At 39.4% G+C, this 20,074-nt stretch overlaps 2 protein-coding genes across 2 annotated transcripts; both read right to left on the reverse strand.

Moving 5' to 3' along the window:
* Positions 1-2,828: 2,828 nt before the first annotated feature.
* On the reverse strand, positions 2,829-5,278 carry LOC114571778 (G-protein coupled receptor 4-like). The gene is made up of 3 exons (XM_028602971.1): positions 5,099-5,278; positions 3,432-3,619; positions 2,829-3,336 (listed from the first exon to the last, which is right to left on the reverse strand). The coding sequence occupies exons 1-3, from the start codon at positions 5,276-5,278 to the stop codon at positions 2,829-2,831; spliced, it is 876 nt and encodes a 291-aa protein (XP_028458772.1).
* A 2,263-nt stretch (positions 5,279-7,541) lies between these two features.
* Positions 7,542-12,115, reverse strand: LOC114571779 (G-protein coupled receptor 4-like). Its single transcript, XM_028602972.1, has 4 exons — positions 11,969-12,115; positions 11,580-11,764; positions 11,139-11,484; positions 7,542-7,673 (listed from the first exon to the last, which is right to left on the reverse strand). The coding sequence occupies exons 1-4, from the start codon at positions 12,113-12,115 to the stop codon at positions 7,542-7,544; spliced, it is 810 nt and encodes a 269-aa protein (XP_028458773.1).
* Between the last annotated feature and the right edge of the window lie 7,959 nt (positions 12,116-20,074).

The following is a 20,074-nucleotide window of genomic DNA, read 5'->3' on the forward strand; positions in this document are numbered from 1 at the left end:
TTTAATATCTAACTAACATTGTTCAGTGACATCACTAAAGCTGTGAGGAGCAGATTTACACAAATACAGGATTCATATATATGATACCCACAAAACAAATCAATTGCTTTCATTTTCTATTGACTTTCCTCAATTTTTGGCACACTATCTGCTTATTACGGTGGCCCTGAAGTGCAAACCACAACAGCAAATACTACAGCATGACGGGGAGTTGTGTTGTGTTGCTGTCCTGGTTTGCACTTCAGGGCCACCGTAGTTAATACTTAATCAAGTTTCAGATAGCACAAGTTCTGGTGATAGAAATATTTAATATGCTGATGTGAGGTCATTACTGTAGCCACAGAACCTCGTCCATGTTTCAGTAATTTAATATAATGATTCATGTTAATGTCCATTTGTTTAGGACATTTAGCCTGTCTTCTGTGCTGATGTCCCACTACTTGCTGAATGCCCCTCTGCCGTCTGGTTTTGATGAGACTGATTCATCCACTTGATAAAACATCTGCATTATCTTTTGTGTAAAGATTCATTTTTTTATTTCACTAAACATCTCTAACTGAAACATTAACCGACCTATTACCTGTCTTGCGTTACGTAACATAACATCAGTCATCATATTGTGACAACACACAAAACAGTGCATATCTCAACTATTATCATTTCTTAAAGAACTGCAATATATATTTTTGTGAATGAATGTTGGTTCAGAACATACATACATACATACATACATACATAGATACATACATACATTTGTAAGAAAAATTATTTGTAAGCACGTTTTCGATATATGGACCAAATTCCTGAAATATCTACAGTAGTTCTACTTCTTGTTGTTTAATTTCCCATTAATTGTGCATGCTCTATTTAATTTTTCTTCTCTAATTTTTTTAAAGTTTTTTAAACTACATTTTCTGTCTTTGTTGCACAATCACATAGCCATACGTCTTACAATTTAAGGTAAGACAGGGAAACACCCAAATGAAATATAGTTGGTTTAAACACAGTACAGTCCACAGCTGTCTGCTTGTTAAAGGTTGCATAATCATTTTCATGACTATGTACAATGTCTTTACCTCTTTAAACAATGTATGTAATAAAATGTCACAAAATTTACCTTTGACAGCTGCAAGACACGAAATGAGTCCCCTACACCAATGTCTGATGTTTTGTCCTCTGCATCCAAACAGTATACAATATGGTAAAGTTACATAACATCCAGTAGGTTGATAATAATCCATGCCTCCTCTTCAAAGGAAGACAGATTAAATGAGTATGAGATAATAAAACACCACAAGCAGCACATGCATGTTAAGTTTGCTTGCTGTTTTGATGAGCTTGTTGAGGGTTTTAAATATCCTCTATCATTTTGTAATATCTTTATGCAAGTTTATTATAAACATTAATACGCATTTTGCACGTAAGCTGTTGCACGAATCCAGGGCTGCTGAAAAGATGAGATGGACTTTATTAAGGTTTGTAAGAAGGATTTTAGCATTACCTGATAGCTTTTGGGAAAAAGGGCCTTGTTTTAAATCAGGATCTCAGTTCCTGACTTTGACACACTGACGTCTGAAACAAAATGTGTCCTGACACATTCACCATGTTTTAACAAACACTAAGCCGTGAAACCTATTCACTATTAATCTACATCTTCTTCTGAGCTTAATATCACGTACATTTCCTGCTTTAAACATGTAGCCTTGGCCACTTGTATTTTTTTAGCAGAAACAAGAAGTGATAACAACACATCACCACATTTTAAGTTGATATGTTGAACCTGTAACATGCAGCAGTCACACAGTTACGGTACAACATCTCTGGGGCCTTTAGGCAGTGGGGGAATGTAACTAAGTACATTTACTCAAGATCTTTACTTGACTATTTTCTTTTCATGCTACTTTCTACCTCTACTCCATTACATTTATCTGAAAATATGGGTTACTTCACAAATTAAGATTTGCACAAACAAAACATATGAAGAGTTTAACAAATTGATTGTAAGCACTACTTTTATCTGTTTTGTGGGTAGGACACACATTTATATAAACAGCAAAATGCTTGCACTGCACACATATATCATGAGACAGATGCATTGGAGAGGGACGAGCAAGTCATACGTTGCAAAAAGAAGTTGATTGGTGCAAACCCACAGTCACCTCCTACAAAAGATGGCTTCTCAGTATGTAATACCATTTGCCTGATGAAGGTGAAGTACCAAACATTGCCAGTTAACTTTGCATGTTAGACAGTGTACAGAGGTTTCTTTGCAATTCAAGTTATTACATTTATTTGTTTATCTTTCAAATGATTCAGATTGGACTGCTTCCAGTGCATTTTTTATTCTAACACTGGGGGTCACCAAATAATAAATCTTACATATCAATAACATTCAGGCTGTTAGAGGTGTGTGTTTTGGGGTGTGCTACAGCCTATCACTGTGACGACATCACTGTTCCTTAGTTGATCTGACCATTTTGAAACTCTTTATCTTTTAACTGTCTCACATAGTCACAACCGTTCACCAAGTATAATAATGATAGACATTAACTAGACTAGCAACCTAATAACAGCATATTTGATTGACATTTGTTAAAGAAATCACAGTGAAGCTGAGCAAATTTACAAAAATATTTCCCAGTGAGCAGAACTCCCACAGCATAAAGACAATACTTCCTTGTTTCAACAATTAGGTGTCTTATTAAAAACCATATCCGTAGAAGAGAGAATCTTTCTTGTCTCTATCCTTTTTCATTGGCCTTCATGTCTACTTCTGTTTTCTCCCCTTTCTCTCTCTATCCCTCTTTCTCCGCATGAAGTTGACTAATTCATACTTTTGAACTGCTGGCATCATTGCTGTCCATTCTGCAACAACACACAGAGGCCAAAAGCTTGTCTATGGCCCCTTTCCTCATGAAAACATACAGAACTAAGTCTGCAAGAGGAAATACCCTTACAAACACAGACGACAGGTCAGTGAGGATAATGTCATATCTCTTTCCCTCTTTTAGAAACAATATGATTCTAGGCAGGAACAACAGCATGTAAATAAGCAGCACCAGGACCAACATTCCCACAATTCGTCGTTTTTCGTCAGCTGGAACTGAGATGGAAGCAGACAGGGCTTTAAGGGTCCCAACCAGGAAGAATATGAGCAGTGGGAGGGGAAGGAGGAAAAATACGGCTAAGATGGTCCCTGTGAACTCTGAAAAACCACAGAAAACCAGAGCGATGAGATAGACGATAGAAAGGATCCAGACCAGGACACAGACCACCACGGAGATCTTGATTGTTCGTCTGAAGCGGTACCACAGTGGGCAGGCGATGACCAAATACCTGTAATACAAGATGTAAGACACAGCTTCAGAATGATATAGTAATACAATGGTCAGACACAGAAGTAGATACACACATTCTGGATAGACAGATACCTTTCCAGGGCGATGCACACCATGAAGCAAACACTGGCCATCAGACCAGAGTAGTAAATCATTTTGAGAATTGTTTCTTTGTTCTTGTTCTTTTGTGATACGACAAAACCGATCATGCAGCAGAACTCAATGATGTCGGAAATGAGAAGGTTGATGACGTAGATCGGAGCGACATGATCCTTTCCCACCTGCAGGAAAACATTGGTTAAATGGGTGATAGAATGATTATATAGGGTATTTCACACTGTTCCTTATGGTCTGCTTATGGGGTATGTAACATTGGTTGGGCTGAACATGGCCTGGTTGATATTTTATTGGCCCTTACGCATCCCTGTGTTTTGGCCCTATTTGTAACAAGAGCTTTTCTTCCAAATATAGTATGCTCAAGAATATTTAGATGAGCTGAGCGCTGATTGGTTGAGCGAATCCCCATACACACACATTAGAGATGCGACAGAATCTCATATTCCAGACACTGCAATGTTTCGTTACCATATTCACTTGTGAGACTTTTTTATGTGAGAAATCAACTATATTAAGCTCAAATATGGGCCGTTTTACGAAAATTGTATGCCAATTGCAAATTTGGTAAGACGTTTCGGACTTTAGGAGCTCCACACAGTCTGCCGAGAAAGCGGCAGCCTGCTGGGCTCCATACCCAGGGCAAAGTCACCCTTTGTGGATTAGCTAGCTACTGCACTACCGGGGCTCCGCGGCCGGCTGCCGGCATAACTATAATATATTTACAGTTTGAATTTCGTCACGGCACTTATATCACAGCTTTCCCAAGGTCGTACAAATCTAACAAAAGCTAACAGTCCGATTTGAATTTAAGGCATTTTTATGAACGTGAGGGGTCTTGTTAGGAGGAGCAGCTAGCTAGCTATGTGTCCCATTCAATACAATCGGAAAATATCGCGGCTACCTAGCTACACTTTCAGCATAACTATTGTATATTTACAGTTTGAATTTCATCACGCCACTTATATAACATCTACTACCCCAAGGTCTTATAAAGCTAACCGTTATGTCAGATTTCAATTTAAGGCATTTTTGTGAACGTCACGGGTCGGACTCCAGCTTGAGTGAAAAAAGTTTCAGAAGTGAATTTTGTAATGGAATAGCAGAGATCTGCGCGACCTAGATTCAGAAGACTACCTGATCTCAGGTCAGTTGTGTAGCCTATGTAAATGTTGGGGCTTGACCGTTCTCTTAATACATCCATGGGTGTGACAAAGGTACAGGTCCTGGGATGCTGACGTCAACTTCTAGCTTTGTTGAGATTCCCCCAATTTTCAGCGGCAGTTTCAAAATATGAGATTTTCATAGTAAAGGGGTGTCAATGGGATTTTGAGCTTCTGTGTATGTCCTATTTACCCACTGAACTGTCATTATTCAACTATGACAAGGTAAAATCGGTTTTGCATTCTATCACCCCTTTAAAATAAAGAAAGCAGTTGTAAACATGTTCTGAACATCTCCCAAATATGTCTGCAGGGTCCAATCCGCTTTATGCACATTTTAACTATGCGGTTCATTATTCCTGTAAATATATAGGTCATTAAAATACTTCACCCCAGCCCCCTGACATGTGGACTCCAACCCAGATCAAGATCATTTACAGACAGAGACTTTACACAAATAGATCTCACTCATAATGTACGTACCAGAGAATAAAGAGCATAGATGGCCACGAGGGTCAAAGGAAGTCCAATACAGATGATTATCCATGTCACCACTTGTGTGATCAATTCTGCTTTTTCATCATCTGTGTCATAATAGTTGAAGGTGCTGTTGTAACCATTGCTCATGTCTTGTGAAGTTTCGTTAACGTAGAAGTCTTCCATTCTTCAGTGTGAAACCTGTTTAAGAGGTTGTGAAAAGAGGCAAGAAACATGTTGTTTAATATCTACCTAAAGTATACCTACATAACCACAAATAAAACCTAGCAACAAAAATGCACATTGCTCATAGTTTCTTTTGGCATTCCTTAATATTCTTTTTTACCCGATCTGCTAATAATATATCAAATCAAATAATACAGTTTCAGAAAAAGTTCTGGTGATGTATAGGAATATTTTTGTGCTGATGTGAGGTCTTTACTGCAGCAACAGAAGATCGTCCAGTTGTTTCAGAAATGTAATATAATGTTTAATGCGATGATACATTTGTTTGGGACATTCTTCTGTTCTCGCTGTCTCACTACTTGCTGAATGCCCCTCTATACTCTGATTTTGTGTACAGAATCATTTTATTTTTTCTTAAAAAATCTTAACTGAATCATGAACTGACTGTAACCTGTTTTTGGTTACATAACATATCATCAATCGTCATATTGCAATTAAATACAAAACAGACAACCGTTCTAAATTTATGGGCTCAAATACTGAAAAATCATAACAGTACTGCTATATTCTTTCTTTACCGTCTTAATCTGTTTGTATTTCATTCATAACTCTGCATCTTTTTTGCATGTTTAATCTTTTAAACAAGCTAGTTTTGAACAAGCTAAAGCTTTTTTGTCAAACTGCTTTTTTTTTGTCAAAATCACATTCTTGTTGTTCAAGTTCAAGTTCAGGTTACTTTATTGTTCCCCAATCGGGCAATTTGTTGTGCAGCAGAAAGTATAGTACAAATCACACACAATCACACACACATTACCTAGATTGCATACCTTGCAGGCATAGTTAAAAACAATAAAAAAAAAAAAAAAGGAAACAATCAATAAATAGTTAGTTAATAAGTTATCTATGGTTCTTCATAGAATAAAGAAGTAGAATGGCTGCAGGTACAAAAGAGTGTTTATATCTGTTGGTTCTGAATTTGGGGAGTTTAAAGCGTGATCCAGATGGCAACATCTGAAATTCAGATGTCAGTCTTCACTATCTGACAGGATAGACATAAGGGACAAGAGAGTGAAAAAAACACCAAATGAAATAAAACACAGTTGGTTTAAACAGTGTTCTGTACACAAACACTCCAAAGCTGTCTGCTTGTTACAGTTTGCACATTCATTCTTAATTAATTTATTGACTTTGTCTTTTATTGTTTGAATAATCTCTACATATATCAAAAAAGTAATGTCGCTAAACTTACCTTTAAAAGCTGCCGGACCCACCCTGAATCAGTTCCTTACTCCAATGTCTGATGTTTTGTTCTCTGCCACCAAACAGTCTACAATAAGTAGGCTAAGTGACATGCAGTAGGTTCCTGTTACCTTTCTCTTAGAAAGAGAGAAACAAGACTGGGTGGGAACCTAGTATACCTATGGCTCAGGGCCGTAGCTTGTCAACAGCCAAGCCAGGCAACTGCTTGGGGCCCCCAAAGACAAACTTTAAGCTTGATTCATGGTTCTGTCGGGGGGAAATGCAACGCTACCAAGACACGGCCGAGCACTGGCGAGCCGTGACGTGTAGTTAAATGTTTTGAGAGGTGCACATCAGGCTACGCCGTAGGGTCCGGCGTCGGGTCGTGACTCCACGTACCTACACACAGCGTCGATTTAACGCAGAAGCATAAATCGACCTTTACTCCACAGCAATGTCTCAAAATGTGGCAACCAAAGTGACCAAAACTCCCCCTCCCCCTTAAACAGACAAATGACTTTTTGGAATGACATCTCAGTTGGAAAGCTCCCTGAAGGGGCCACATGCCATTCCTGTAGAAACATGATAGTCCAAATTTTGAATTGAAAGTCAAAAGAAAAATGAAGAGGAGTCATGCTTCTGGGAGTGAACAAAGAAAGAGAAAACAGGAGGATGAGGAGAAAAGAAGTGGTAAGTAGAGCAGATAATGAGGATTAAGTTGTGTAACAGTAACTGTCTGAAAATTTAGCCTTAACTATGAGGGAGATGCCATTGTACTTCTTGTTGTCAATGGAACATTATTTAAGATCTGTGACAGTATTTGTTTCTAGGTTAGGTTTTCTGTTTTATTCATTGTGTGAGTTTTCTGTGTGTACTTCGTGTGTATCTTTAGCCCTGCCCTGCATGTATTCCCTGTACACCTGTATTGTGTCTACCCTTGTCAGCCTATCTTTTTGTTATCAGTCCTCATTGACGGGGCAGCTGAGCTGGGGGTCAGCAACAGCAACGTGTGTCTGCAGCTCATCTAGGGCTGGCAGTTGCAGCACAGAGTCTGAGGGGCAGTGGTGGAAGGGTCCAGACCAGGACACAGATCACCACGGAGATCTTGATGGTTCGTCTGAAGCGGTACCACAGTGGGCAGGCCATGACCAAATACCTGTAATACAAGATGTAAGACACAGCTTCAGAATGAAAGATAATTTTAGCTGTGTTCTGCTCCTCGGATTGTTCCACAAAACCGATCATGCAGCAGAACTGAATGAGGTCAGAAATCAGAAGGTTGATGACATAGATTGAGCAACATTATGCTTTCGCAACTGCAGGAAAACATTGGTTAAAGTTACAGACAGAGAGTCATAATGTACATACCAGAGAATAAAGAGCATAGATGGCCACGAGGGTCAAAGGAAGATCAATACAAATTATTATGCACGTCACTACATCTATGATGAATTCAGCTTCTTCGTTATAGTAGCCTAGTAATAAAAAATATCCGGTAAAGTGACTGGCAGAGAAGATTTGGCAAATCTTTCTTGGGCGCCCACATACTCAGCGCTGCTTCTCATCCCACAAATGCATGTTCCTTACAAATGGGGCACCATTTGAAAGGGAACTAAACAGGCTTTCCAACAGTATAAGATGTTTTACAAAAAGCATTGTTACCACAGAGAAATAATCTAACAAACACAAATTTCTTTAATTTTTGTGCTAAGTTTAGTAACTTTGATGAAGGCCCTATATTCACAGTCCCCGTTTCCCCGCAGTCTGACGCCCCTGATAAGGAGTGTCTTCCACTCCCCTCCACCTCCCATAGAACAAGCAACAATTACGACCCAAAGTTACCTTTTTTTGTTAGGTGCCGTCTAGTGGCCATAGTAATTTTGACGGGAGCAAAGCAGGAATTCATGTAACGTGGTATTATGATAAAGTCTGTTAAGGTTGGGTAGCAGTCCCCCATGAAGTATGCTGGGCTCTGAAGCCAATTTGACATAGTGGTTACACAGCAGAATTACAACTTCAGAGTCCATTATGTGATGGCGCCCAATTTTTCCCATACACTTATAATTCTGTAAATAAGTGGACACATTTCTTTGGGCGTCACAAGCCCCGTGACATGAGTCATTTTACTATCGGAATTTGATCCATTCAGTTCGACAACATTTCGAAAGTCTAGAAGAGCTGAATGATCAAATAAATTAATCCCCATTCAAGTTAGGAGAGCACTAAAAACGGATGTAGCCATCTCGGCGGTGGATGTCTACCCCTCCTCTATGGGCCGCATAGACCGATCAGGTCCAATCATGCAGGTAATTTAATTCGAGGTAGTAGAACTTTTTCGGCTTCATGCACCAGTGATCAACTGTCATAGGAATGAACAGGGCTATGCCTCAAACAAGGGTTGTCTGTTGTCTGTTGTTTTCGCCGTATCCACACAGTGAGTAACGTCACACAGTGCTGCCTGTCAATCAATATCTCTTTCTGAGCAGATATCACATTGTGCTTTTAAAATACCATTTCCTGCTTTAAAGATATAGCCTGGTTGATATTTGGTTTAATCATGTCCTAATCTAACATTTGTACTCAAAATGCAAGGCTCCTTTTCTCAAATATGCCCTGAATACAACAACAGTTATAGAAGGAACAAAAATAGACAGGCGTTTACAATGTGTAAGCATATTATACATATGGTACATCAATGAATCTGAAGCAGAAGAGGACATACTTTCCTAATCCCAAGGGAAAATCTAATTTTTGTTTACTCTGTTATTACACAGACACACAGGGGAACAGGATGCAGGATCCATGTTTCATTTGACTAGGCCCCCTGCCATTCAGATTCCCAGCAGCCTGAGACCTTGCTTGTTTTGTTGGTCCTACTTTTACATTACAGTTTTTCTCAATTGCTAAAACACTAAAACCCATTGGCTAAAGAAAGTTCTCAGTTGCCTGAACTCATTTAGCTAATTGTGCAGTCTGTTGTCAATACCTTAAACCATTTCCCATGGTAAAACACATTTGCAGATCTCATTTAGACTTTTCAGCAAATCTCTAAACACATTCTCATTCTCAAAACACATTCTGCAGTCTAATGCACATGTCATCCATACTGGTGAACACAAGTAGCAACAATCAAATACAAATAGAGAACACGTCATTGATTGAACACAACCACTCAAAATGTATTTCACTTGTTTCAAATGATGTGACACAACCAATATAAGCCAGTTCAGAGAGCAAACAGGTTGTTGAAGGTGGGAAAGAGAAAGTCTGAGAATGGATAGAAGAAACAATGTGAGAGGACGAGTGCATATGCAAGGTGTCAGGGCTGGATACGGCACACAAGAGGCTTCTTCCTTCCTTCTGGCCTGACCCAACCCAAAGACAAGAAGAAGCACATTGGTCACATGTTTACTCCTTTGATTTTTGTCCCTTGTTAGTATTGTATACTGTAGTACAGTGCATTGTAGGCTGTATACTGTACAATGAACAAATTGTGATTTCCATTTGTTACGTAACAGTACTGACTGCTCAATAGATTTTGACTGGTTGCAGGTTTATATCAACAAGGAACAAGAATTACAGTATCACAGAGACAAAGGACAAGTTTGTGAGATGCAGGGTACAGCACTGTAAAAATAGGGGTAGGGGAGAGTGGGGCGATTTGTGCTGGGGGGAAGTAGATCCACCCCTTGTTTCTGGAAAACCATAGAAGAAATTGGTCATGTGACCACATAATTTTTAAAAGCCATCCATTTTACTAATATTTTGTAAAATATCTATGATTAAGGTTTTTTGATTGTAGTGTCTGAACAGTTATAGACAAGTTTAAAAACATTTCACATATGTTTTAGTGTTTTAGTAGGCTACACAATGAGTCTATAGAGTTAGCATGATGTTAGCTCTTAACTGCTGGATCATGCTAGTTTTTCAATTATTAAACACTATTTCAATTAATATTCGTGAGGAAAAAAGTAGCCAAAGGAGAGATCTGCAGGTATACATGAGAGTCTATACACAAGAGAAAGCAGTGGGTTGCCATGATTTTGAGAAAATATTTAGCTATAGGAGCTATACGCTGAAACACAAGAGAGTCCACACAGTAGAGAAACCAGTGGGTTGTAGTGTTTATGGTAGAAGATTAAGCCAGAAGAACAATATGCAAATATGAAAACCATACATGGACAGACACCATAAGCAAAATAAACCATTTAAAGAAATGTGAATATAAGTGAGTTTACTTTTTCATTATTTAAATAAAGATATATCTATATATTTTAGGACTGGGCTCTGATTGATAAGAGGTCAAAGATCAAATAAGTGATCTGGAATAATCTCATCACACTAAAGCTTTAAATGAGATGTTAAACATCAGTAAATAAAACAACCTGGGATTTAACAAAATCATGTGCTCGTGAAAATAATCTGATATCTGAGACTCTGAACAATGCTGCATTCATGTTGTCATCATTCATACTGTTGAACTGCTTTCATCATTGTCCATTCTGCAACAACACACAGAGGCCAAAAACTTGTCTATGGCCCCTTTCCTCATGAAAACATACAGAATTAAGTCTGCAAGAGGACTCAACTTAAGAAATAAAAAAGACAGGCTGTTGAGGACCCGGTCATCATGTTTTTTCAGAAGCGTGATGATTATGGGCAGGAACAGCAGCGTGTAAATAAGAAGCACCACGACCAACATTCCCACAAATCGTTGTTTCATGTCAGCAGGAACTGAGATGGAAACAGACAGGGCTTTGAGGGTCCCACCCAGGAAGAATATGAGCAGTGGGAGGGGAAGAAAGAAAAAGCTGGCTAAAATGGTTTCTGAATGTTCTGGAATATACAAAAATACAACAATGAAGCCAAGGGCAAGAGAAATGATCCAGATCAGGACACAGACCACCACGGAGCTCTTGATGGTTCGTCCGAAGCGGTACCACAGTGGGCAGGCGATGACCAAATACCTGTAATACAAGATGTAAGACACAGCTTCAGAATGATATAGTAATACAATGGTCAGACACAGAAGTAGCTCCACACATTGTGGATAGACAGATACCTTTCCAGGGCGATGCACACCATGAAGCAAACACTGACCATCACACTAGAGCCATAAAAAAGAAAGCCTGTTTTATGTATTGTCTGGTCAGGTTTTGCCACCCAATCGATCATCCAGCAGAACTGAATGAGGTCGGAAATGAGAAGGTTGATGACGTAGATCGGAGCAACATGATCCTTTCCCACCTGCAGGAAAACATTGGTTAAAGTAAAGAAAGCAGTTGTAAACATGTTCTGAATCAGCTTCATATACATTTTATTATGGAGAAAATTATTCCTGTAAATGTATAGGTAATTTCAAGACTCAATCCCAGCCCTCTGACAACCCAGATCAAGATCCTTTACAGACAGAGACTCTACACAAATAGATCTCAGTCATAATGTACGTACCAGAGAATAAAGACCATAGATGGCCACGAGGGTCAAAGGAAGTCCGATACAGATGATTATGCATGTCACCACATATATGATGCATTCTGCTTGGTTGCTGTAGGGACCACAGCCCATGTCCTTTGAAATGTTGTTAAATTCTTCCATTCTTCAGAGTGAAACCTGTGTAAGAGATCAGGTTATGAAAAGTTTTATTTATTTATATATTTAGGGACTGTTAGTTATTTTTTTAATGGACCACCGGAGGAGTTTTGGGACCGTTAGTCAAAATAGACCCGCCTCTCACCAGTAATAATTTTTCTATGACCATCCAAAATGATTTGGAAAAGAGGCATGACCCACCCCCAACAACTTATCGATTCCTTCTCTACTAGTTTGCACTTGGCACATATATACAGATTCCCATTGCTTTTTTTTTTACTGCATTACTTCAAATACTATGTTAATCCTCTAGTAAACATGAAATAAAACAATAGAACATTGAGACCATTCAACAAAGCACACTGGGTAATAATTGATCGGCAATCGCGGGACGGCTGTCTTGGAACGCAATAGACGGACGGTGGCGGAATAATTCAAATAACAGTGAACAATCAGTGTTCGACCTACAGTCTGTTGAGATGCCTCTCCAAACGCAGCACAATCACACTATAAAATGTTAATAGCCTACACATTAAGAAAAAAAATCCGTATTTTGCCGTAATCCAATGACACAGAAAAAAAAGTAATCCACAGCGATCAGTAGATCCAAAAATAGAGTCACGGTGTATCCAGCAAGGCCTATACGAGCGTCACATTCACCAGCCAGCTCCAAACAAGTGAACGAGGCCTCTCCACTTCGCCGTTTAAACAGAGTGGAATAAAACGTATAAAAGTCCAAATCTACACAAAAGCGCAATCAAGGTGACATCAAATTTATATACATGGCATTTAGGAAACCTGTATGGCAACGTTGCCATGGCAAGATGTCCAGTGCAACAGTCATTTTCGTTTTTTGGGTCCTGTTGCTCCCATCATCAGCCAGGTAATATTTTTTTTACTAAATGTATGTGAAATCAGGTGTATTACCTACCACCATTTAGTTGTTTTGTGTTATCTAAAATATTAATAAAATATTTGGTCATCATGCCAAACAATTATTCCACTAATTTTTTAAACAATGTAATTACCCATTTCAGCCACCAGGGGGGCAGTGGTCCTCTTGCCCCCAGCAAACTGCGTATGCGGTCAGACCCATCTGCTAGGGTGCTGATGGAGGGCCGAGACCACTACACCAAACAAGCCACTTTGAAATGTTGCTCTTATCATGAATACAAAAGTTGTGTGACCCTCCCCTATTTTCCTCCGGTGGTCCATTCCGTAAATACTGAACGGTCCCTTAGTGCCCCTTTTTTATACATGTGTTTCTCGGCAACGTCATCACTGCTTGCGCACGCAACCAGGGGGCAGAAAGAAGACGTGTTTTGTGTAGCTAGCTAGTAGTAGCGGCATAGCGTAAGTCAAAATGCCAAGGAGTTGTTGCATGGTTAATTGTACAAACAGAGCCAGTGATAGGTGCCTGATGTTTAACACACCTAGGGGGAAGCATGCCTTTGCCAAAAACTGGCGGAGGTTATGGCTTCAAGCCATAAGAGGGCCATATTGGGGTCATATGCAAGAGTCAGGCTCCCATTGTATCAATCAGAAAAGTTGCAGCTTGTTGTTGTTCAGCTCCGTGATATCTACCTGTCAGGGCTGTGGTACTCAAGTCTGGACCATAGACAGTTAAAGGTCTGGATTCAAGATAAGTTTAGACTGCTAGCTAAAGCTACGTCGATGTTTTGGTAACGTTAGCCCAACAGCGTTAGCCTAGCCTATTAAGTAAATATTACGACTGCCTTCGGAGTTTACTATATCTGCGTCCACGTATGCCAGATAAGACCTGTGGCGTTAGTGCTCCTTTTAACTTTATTGAATGAAATATTAAGCTTTGCTCCTCTGAGATGGGTGGGTTTTTGTTACGTTACATACAAAGCTAACTGGCTATAGTTAGCCTACATTAGCTAGCGGACATTAGCTAACATTGCCGAGACAGTGGCAGTAGAGCTTCGGCGAGCTAACCAAGACAGTGTTGTCGCCCTCTCGCCCACAATCAACTTCTGCTGCGAAAAACAATCAACCTGCAGTGATGTTTTGGAACAAACATATCGTACCTTTTCCCAGAAATCCTGGCCATTATTTTAAGGCATAAACCAACCATAAGGGTACACTCAGAGACACTACCTGTTAATACAGTTTTGCATTCATAAAGAGTTGGGGTGTAGCCAAAAAAAGACTTTGTACAAAGGTATTCTCTATGAACCCCTCCCTGCATCTTTGATCAAGGCCCTCTACACTTAGTCCCCCTTTCCCCCAGTCCAACGCCCCTGATAAGGAGTGTCCTCCACTATCCCCTACCTTTCTGAAAAACGACCCCATAGGTCGTTTGTAAAGCAGCAATTACGACGGGCTTTGAAGCCAATTTGACATAGTGGCCAAACAGTGGAATTAACACTCCCATGTCCGTCACATGATGGGGCCTAAGTATTTCCACAGACTTACACTATCAGAGTTTGATCATTTCGGTTTGATAACATTTGGAAAGTCTAGAAGAGACGCACAATCAAATCATTTAATCCCCATTCAAGTGCATGGAGCGCTAAACCGGAAGTAGCCATCTTGGCCAGTGGAGGTCTCTAGTGCACCAGCTCTATGGGCCCCATAGTGCTGAAAAAGCGCTGATTATCTAGGTAATTTTATATGAGATGGTGAATTTTTGAGTCAGTGAGCAACTCTCATAGGAATGAACAGGAGAGACAAAAGGGCTCTTTGCCGAAGTCTGTTGCTTTCGCCGTATCCACAAAGTGACTTAAAGTTACACAGTATCATGAGCAAATTTCAAATTGTGCTTTTAAAATACCACGTACATGTCCTGCTTTACAGAAATAGCTTTGTTCATATTTGGTTTAACCATGTCCATCTAACATTTGTACGCAACATGCAAAGCTTCTTTTCTTAAAAATGCCCTGAATACAACAGGCAACAATTAAAGAAGGAACAAAAATAGAGAGGCATTAACAACATGTAGGCATAATACATCAAAAAGACAGACATAAACATCAAGAAATTCTGACACACTTCCAATAACACTGTACCTTAAAATCTTCCAATATTCAATATCAGTCCAGTATAAGGCAGGATCCTCTTGACATGATTTTCGTAACTGCAAAGGTTTCTGTTGTCTATTGTCTTTAATGTAGCTTTGTACAAAGTGAGCCCAAGCGTAACTACACCATACCAAGAAAGCTTTTTGGGAGTTTTGCCTAATTCATCTGAATTAGGAAAGGTCCTGGGAGCCAGATCGAGGACATACTTTAGCAATCCCAAGGGGAAATTAAATTTGTGTGTTTACTCTGTTAATATAGAGTTTACACACACATGCAAACAGGACCCATACACATGCATTAAATGGAGAGATGTCAGAGAGAGAGGGGGCTGCCCATGTACAGGCGCCCAGAGAAGTTGGGGGTTTGGTGCCTTGCTCAAGGGACCCTCGATAAACTGCATGAGGTAAACTGGCACTTCCCCACTCCATACTTGGTCCATACGACTGAGCTACTGCCGCCCCCAATCTGCATGCCCATGTTTCATTTGCTCTGGCAGACATGTCTTGTCCCCCAACCATTCCTTCTGTTACTGTATTGCATATTTTTTGCATTTTAGTGTACTGTTTATATGTAACTTGAGAAAATGTTTGACCAGGCCGCCATTTTTTTCCTGCTTAAAAACAGACCAAGCATCGCCTCACTTGTTCATTTTCGTTGCTCTTGAAATGGATAATCATAATCAGTTTTAGATCAATTTCCTATTTTCCACTTTGCTTCAGTTGATTTTATTGTGCTTAAAGTGACTCGCAGAGGCTAAAACTACGAGTTTAGAGCCCAAACTGAGCACAAGAAAACAAACGCAGGAGCTGTGACGAGGATCATATGAATTTGGTTGCTTCTTGCATTATTGATAAAATATTTATGGAGTATACATCCTTCCTGTAGATAGAAACATACACTACTATTGAAAAGTTTGTAATCTCCTGCCACAAAAGCTTGATTGGGACAGGCCTAACCCAGATATGTAAATACAAAGGGTGTGGATTCAGAATGCAGACAAAATTGTGTTAAATATAATTGTGTTAAATATTTTTGTTTATAACGTTACAAAATATTCGCACATTGCAAAAAGAGCATGGAATGGAATTGGAATGTAAAGGTATTGTTGTATATTGTTGTATTGTTGTAAGTTATTGTAAGACCTGAAAGATTGTATGCTGTATCTGCATTTCTATTTGCTTTGTAATAATACGATATTGTGAAGTAGGGTCAGGACCTACTGTAATAAGCTATTTGCTTCCTTATCGAACTTATCCTTTTTGGTCTTTGGTAAATTCAGATTGTTTGTGTTTTAATTTTGTGGTTTTAATTTTTTTTCTTTTGCAACATTGTTGATTGTTCGAGATAAATAATAACATAAAAATAAAAATAAATATTATTCTCCACAAGACGTGAAGTTCATCTTCTAGTTCTTCCTATTGCTTCAATGTGTGATTTTCCTCCCTCTTCTCTCCACTTTTACCTTGGTCCTCAGGATCTTCTTGAGGACAAGATGGAGGCAGCAGACAGCAAGCCAGAGTCAGTCGATGATATCACGGTGGCAGCCGCAGCTCCGATGCCGATGACGAAGATGTAGGGTGGGGTTAGGTGCTGCAGGGAGAGGGGTAAAACAAACAGAGGTGGAGAACCGTATGAGGTCAGGTTCCAGTCTACGAAACAGAAGAGGGACAGGATGAATCAGACAAACTGATAGGTTCGGTGTGTCAGGAGTAGCTACTGTGATGTTTTTAAAATAATACCGTGTTGAAAGAGCCACAATTCAGCAAGTATTGCGTTTAAATTTCAGATTGAATGGTGTTTAACACACCTGCTTTACGCGTTGATGAGGCGACTGCCCCAAAGAGAACTGGAGGAATTCCAGACGTGGGGATGAGAAATGCTGCAGCGTAACATCGCAACTTAGCTGTGGATGAGGACGACGCTGATAAAGTTCTCTGGTGGAAGTCCTGGAAACCAAGGTCTCCTACACTCTAGGAGGGAAAGAGAAATAAATACACATACAAATTCATGACGGTAACAATATTGAAAATAGAGGTCAGTAATTATTCACCATTTAGTCATCCCCTTTTTTTGTTAAAAACAACGCCACTGTGTTTTTGTTAAGAGTTTTTTAAAAGGAAGAAAAAAGGCCTTTGGGGGAATATCAAAAATGCTTTCATAGTAGACATTTTGACACGTCCAAGCAGGAAACTGGCAGATATTGTATTCTGCCACAGACAAAAAAAACATGAAAATATAAAAATACATTTGCATGAACTGGTCTAACCTGATCTTTTTCTGCATTGGAATTCAAACGTCATCCTTTGAACATCCAACTCACTACTCTTACATACAACGTTCCCCAAACACACATTAAACGAGACCACATCAACTATCGTGGGTTTTACAGTGGTTTCAGTCATGACGTCAGCCTCAGTTGTTTTTCTTTTACTCAGTCGGCCCTTTATGTCCCTGCCTCCTTCCCCTGGGCTCATGCATTTCTGAGGACCTCTCCAGACTTGACATCTATCCACCAGATGCCTCATTTCCCAAATATACTTCGTTTCACTTGAAATCTGCTCTTTTATGTGCCTGTGTATCACTCTTGATACGTCTCAAAGCATCAAATGCTTTTTGTACAATCAGTTTCAGAGTGCCGACCCAGGGAGCCTGGAAGTTGTAGTTGAAGGATGTGGTGGTGATGTCAACGGTGGTGGGACTCATGAGGAGGAAGGGGACGCACACCCACTTAAGAAAGAGAGAGAGAGAGATAAACCATAGATACACATATACAGTATAACAACAAAATTACAACACTTTGTTTTTGCCCCCATTTTTCATGAGCTGAACTCAAAGATCTAAGACTCTTTCTACGTACACAAAAGGCCTATTTCTATCAAATATTGTTCACAAATCTGTCTTAATCTGTGTCAGTGAGCACTTCTCCTTTGCCGAGATAATCCATCCACCTCACAGGTGTGGCATATCAAGATGCTGATTAGACAGCAGGATTATTGCACAGGTGTCCCTTAGGCTGGCCACAATAAAAGGCCACTCTAAAATGTCCAGTTTTACTGTATTGGGGGGCATCCGGGGGGGTCCAAAAACCAGTCAGGATCTGGTGTTAGGGTTAGGGTTAGGGTTCATCCGTGAAGAGAGCACCTCTCTAAAAGTCACTAAAAAATTAACTTCTTTGCCAGCCTTCAGGTCACACTTAAATAAGTTTCTAATTTCATCTTAAATATTATGTTGGGATAATTCTGTTGATTGTATTTTTTGTCTGACTCTATTTTTTTAAAGATGTACATGTTGTGTTTGCTTGTTTGTTTGTGGTATTGCTTGTTTTACTTTTGTAAAGGAATTATTATATTTTAGTTGTCTGTTTTTTTTCTATTTTGAATAAAGGGAGGACTCTGAATACGCCTCTAGGCTTCTTTCCTCTCCTGCACTAAAATTGCTTGTTTTTTTAAATTTATGTTTTATACTTTTTATCTTTGTTACTTAATTAATGGTACATAGAGTAAATGCACAGTATGCACACAGAGATACACAGATACAGATTAAGATAAATTGTTACCCAAGCTAATCAGTGTTGATGTCACCCAGATAATGTCTGACATCAGTGGTGCCACAGACAGAAGTGCACTCAGTGCATTTCCGTACTTGATCTGGAAAGGGTCCATCATGGTCACATACTTCCTGTCTCTCATCGGCTCAGCAAAGAAAAGACCACCTTAAAAACAAAAGTAAGAGAGTTGCTATTCTGATTCAACTGCACCATCAGACAGATGCACATGTTTAGCAGGCCCTCTGCCCCCACCAGCTCTGCACTACATGGAGCTGCTTTTAAACAAGGCAAGTAACAAACATACTCAATTTAACCCACGTAACCCTGTTGCTGAAAATGTTTTTCTCTATGTTTTAATCTATTCTATTAGGATAATCAAGGTCTCTATTCGATGACATTTTCGAAATTTCAGTTACAATACCAATTTTGCTTGGTAAAAAACAAGATTCTCAGAGAACTTCTGCTGTAAATTGTACAAGCAATAGGTTTTATAATGCGCCAGGTTAATGTTTACATTGAGAAATGACCCACAAAAAGTTTGCTTAAAAGTACTTTTAACTTATACATCCATGGTAAAATGGCATGTATTAAAAGATTGATTTCTGGATTTTATTAATACTCAAACAAGGATATATTTTAATTGGAGAATCAATTATTTTAAACCAGCCCTATTGAGAATGCAATACTATGTTGTATGGGACATAATTTTAGTGGAACCGTAGATAGGATGGATTTCAGTTTAATAGTCACTGGGAGGAGTTGGAAGTGTCAGTTGAGTTGTGAGTTATGAAAGCACTTAGAGTGATGGTTGAAGTGAAAGTCCTGAAAGCATCTGTAGTGTCTTGAAAACTTAAAAAAAAAAAAAAATTCACCAAGAGTGAAGGCCAAAATTGCTGCCAATGGCATCACAGCCCAAATCAGCCCCAACTTTGGATCGTACACCGTCTCAGCTGTGCCGATGATGAAGGTCCCGCCAACCCAGATAGCTGCATGGTGCACACACACAAAACACACAGTTGAGGTCCACATTTTTCAAATGTACAAATTGTAAGTGACAAACAATATGATTTTTTTAAGATTTTCATCATAATGCATTGTTTTAATTCTGTTTCCTGTTAAAATGGATGTATATTTGGAAAGGTCACTATGCACTTGTTTAAAAAAAGAAACAAGGTAAACAGTGTAGACGCAGTAGTCTGGATCGACGATGGTTCATTGACCAGATAGTTCTGACACCGGCGGAAGTTTCACCGAATGTCCTTCACTTTCCGCTTTCTTTGTGTTACTCTGTTGGCATGGAGGAACAGCATCCGGGACCTCTGAGCAACGTTACATGCTGAAAATGTCAAGATTTGAAGTAAATTTGGAACCTGC

The sequence above is a fragment of the Perca flavescens genome, chromosome 17 (genome assembly GCF_004354835.1).
Source record: "Perca flavescens isolate YP-PL-M2 chromosome 17, PFLA_1.0, whole genome shotgun sequence".
Classification (NCBI taxonomy): domain Eukaryota; kingdom Metazoa; phylum Chordata; class Actinopteri; order Perciformes; family Percidae; genus Perca; species Perca flavescens.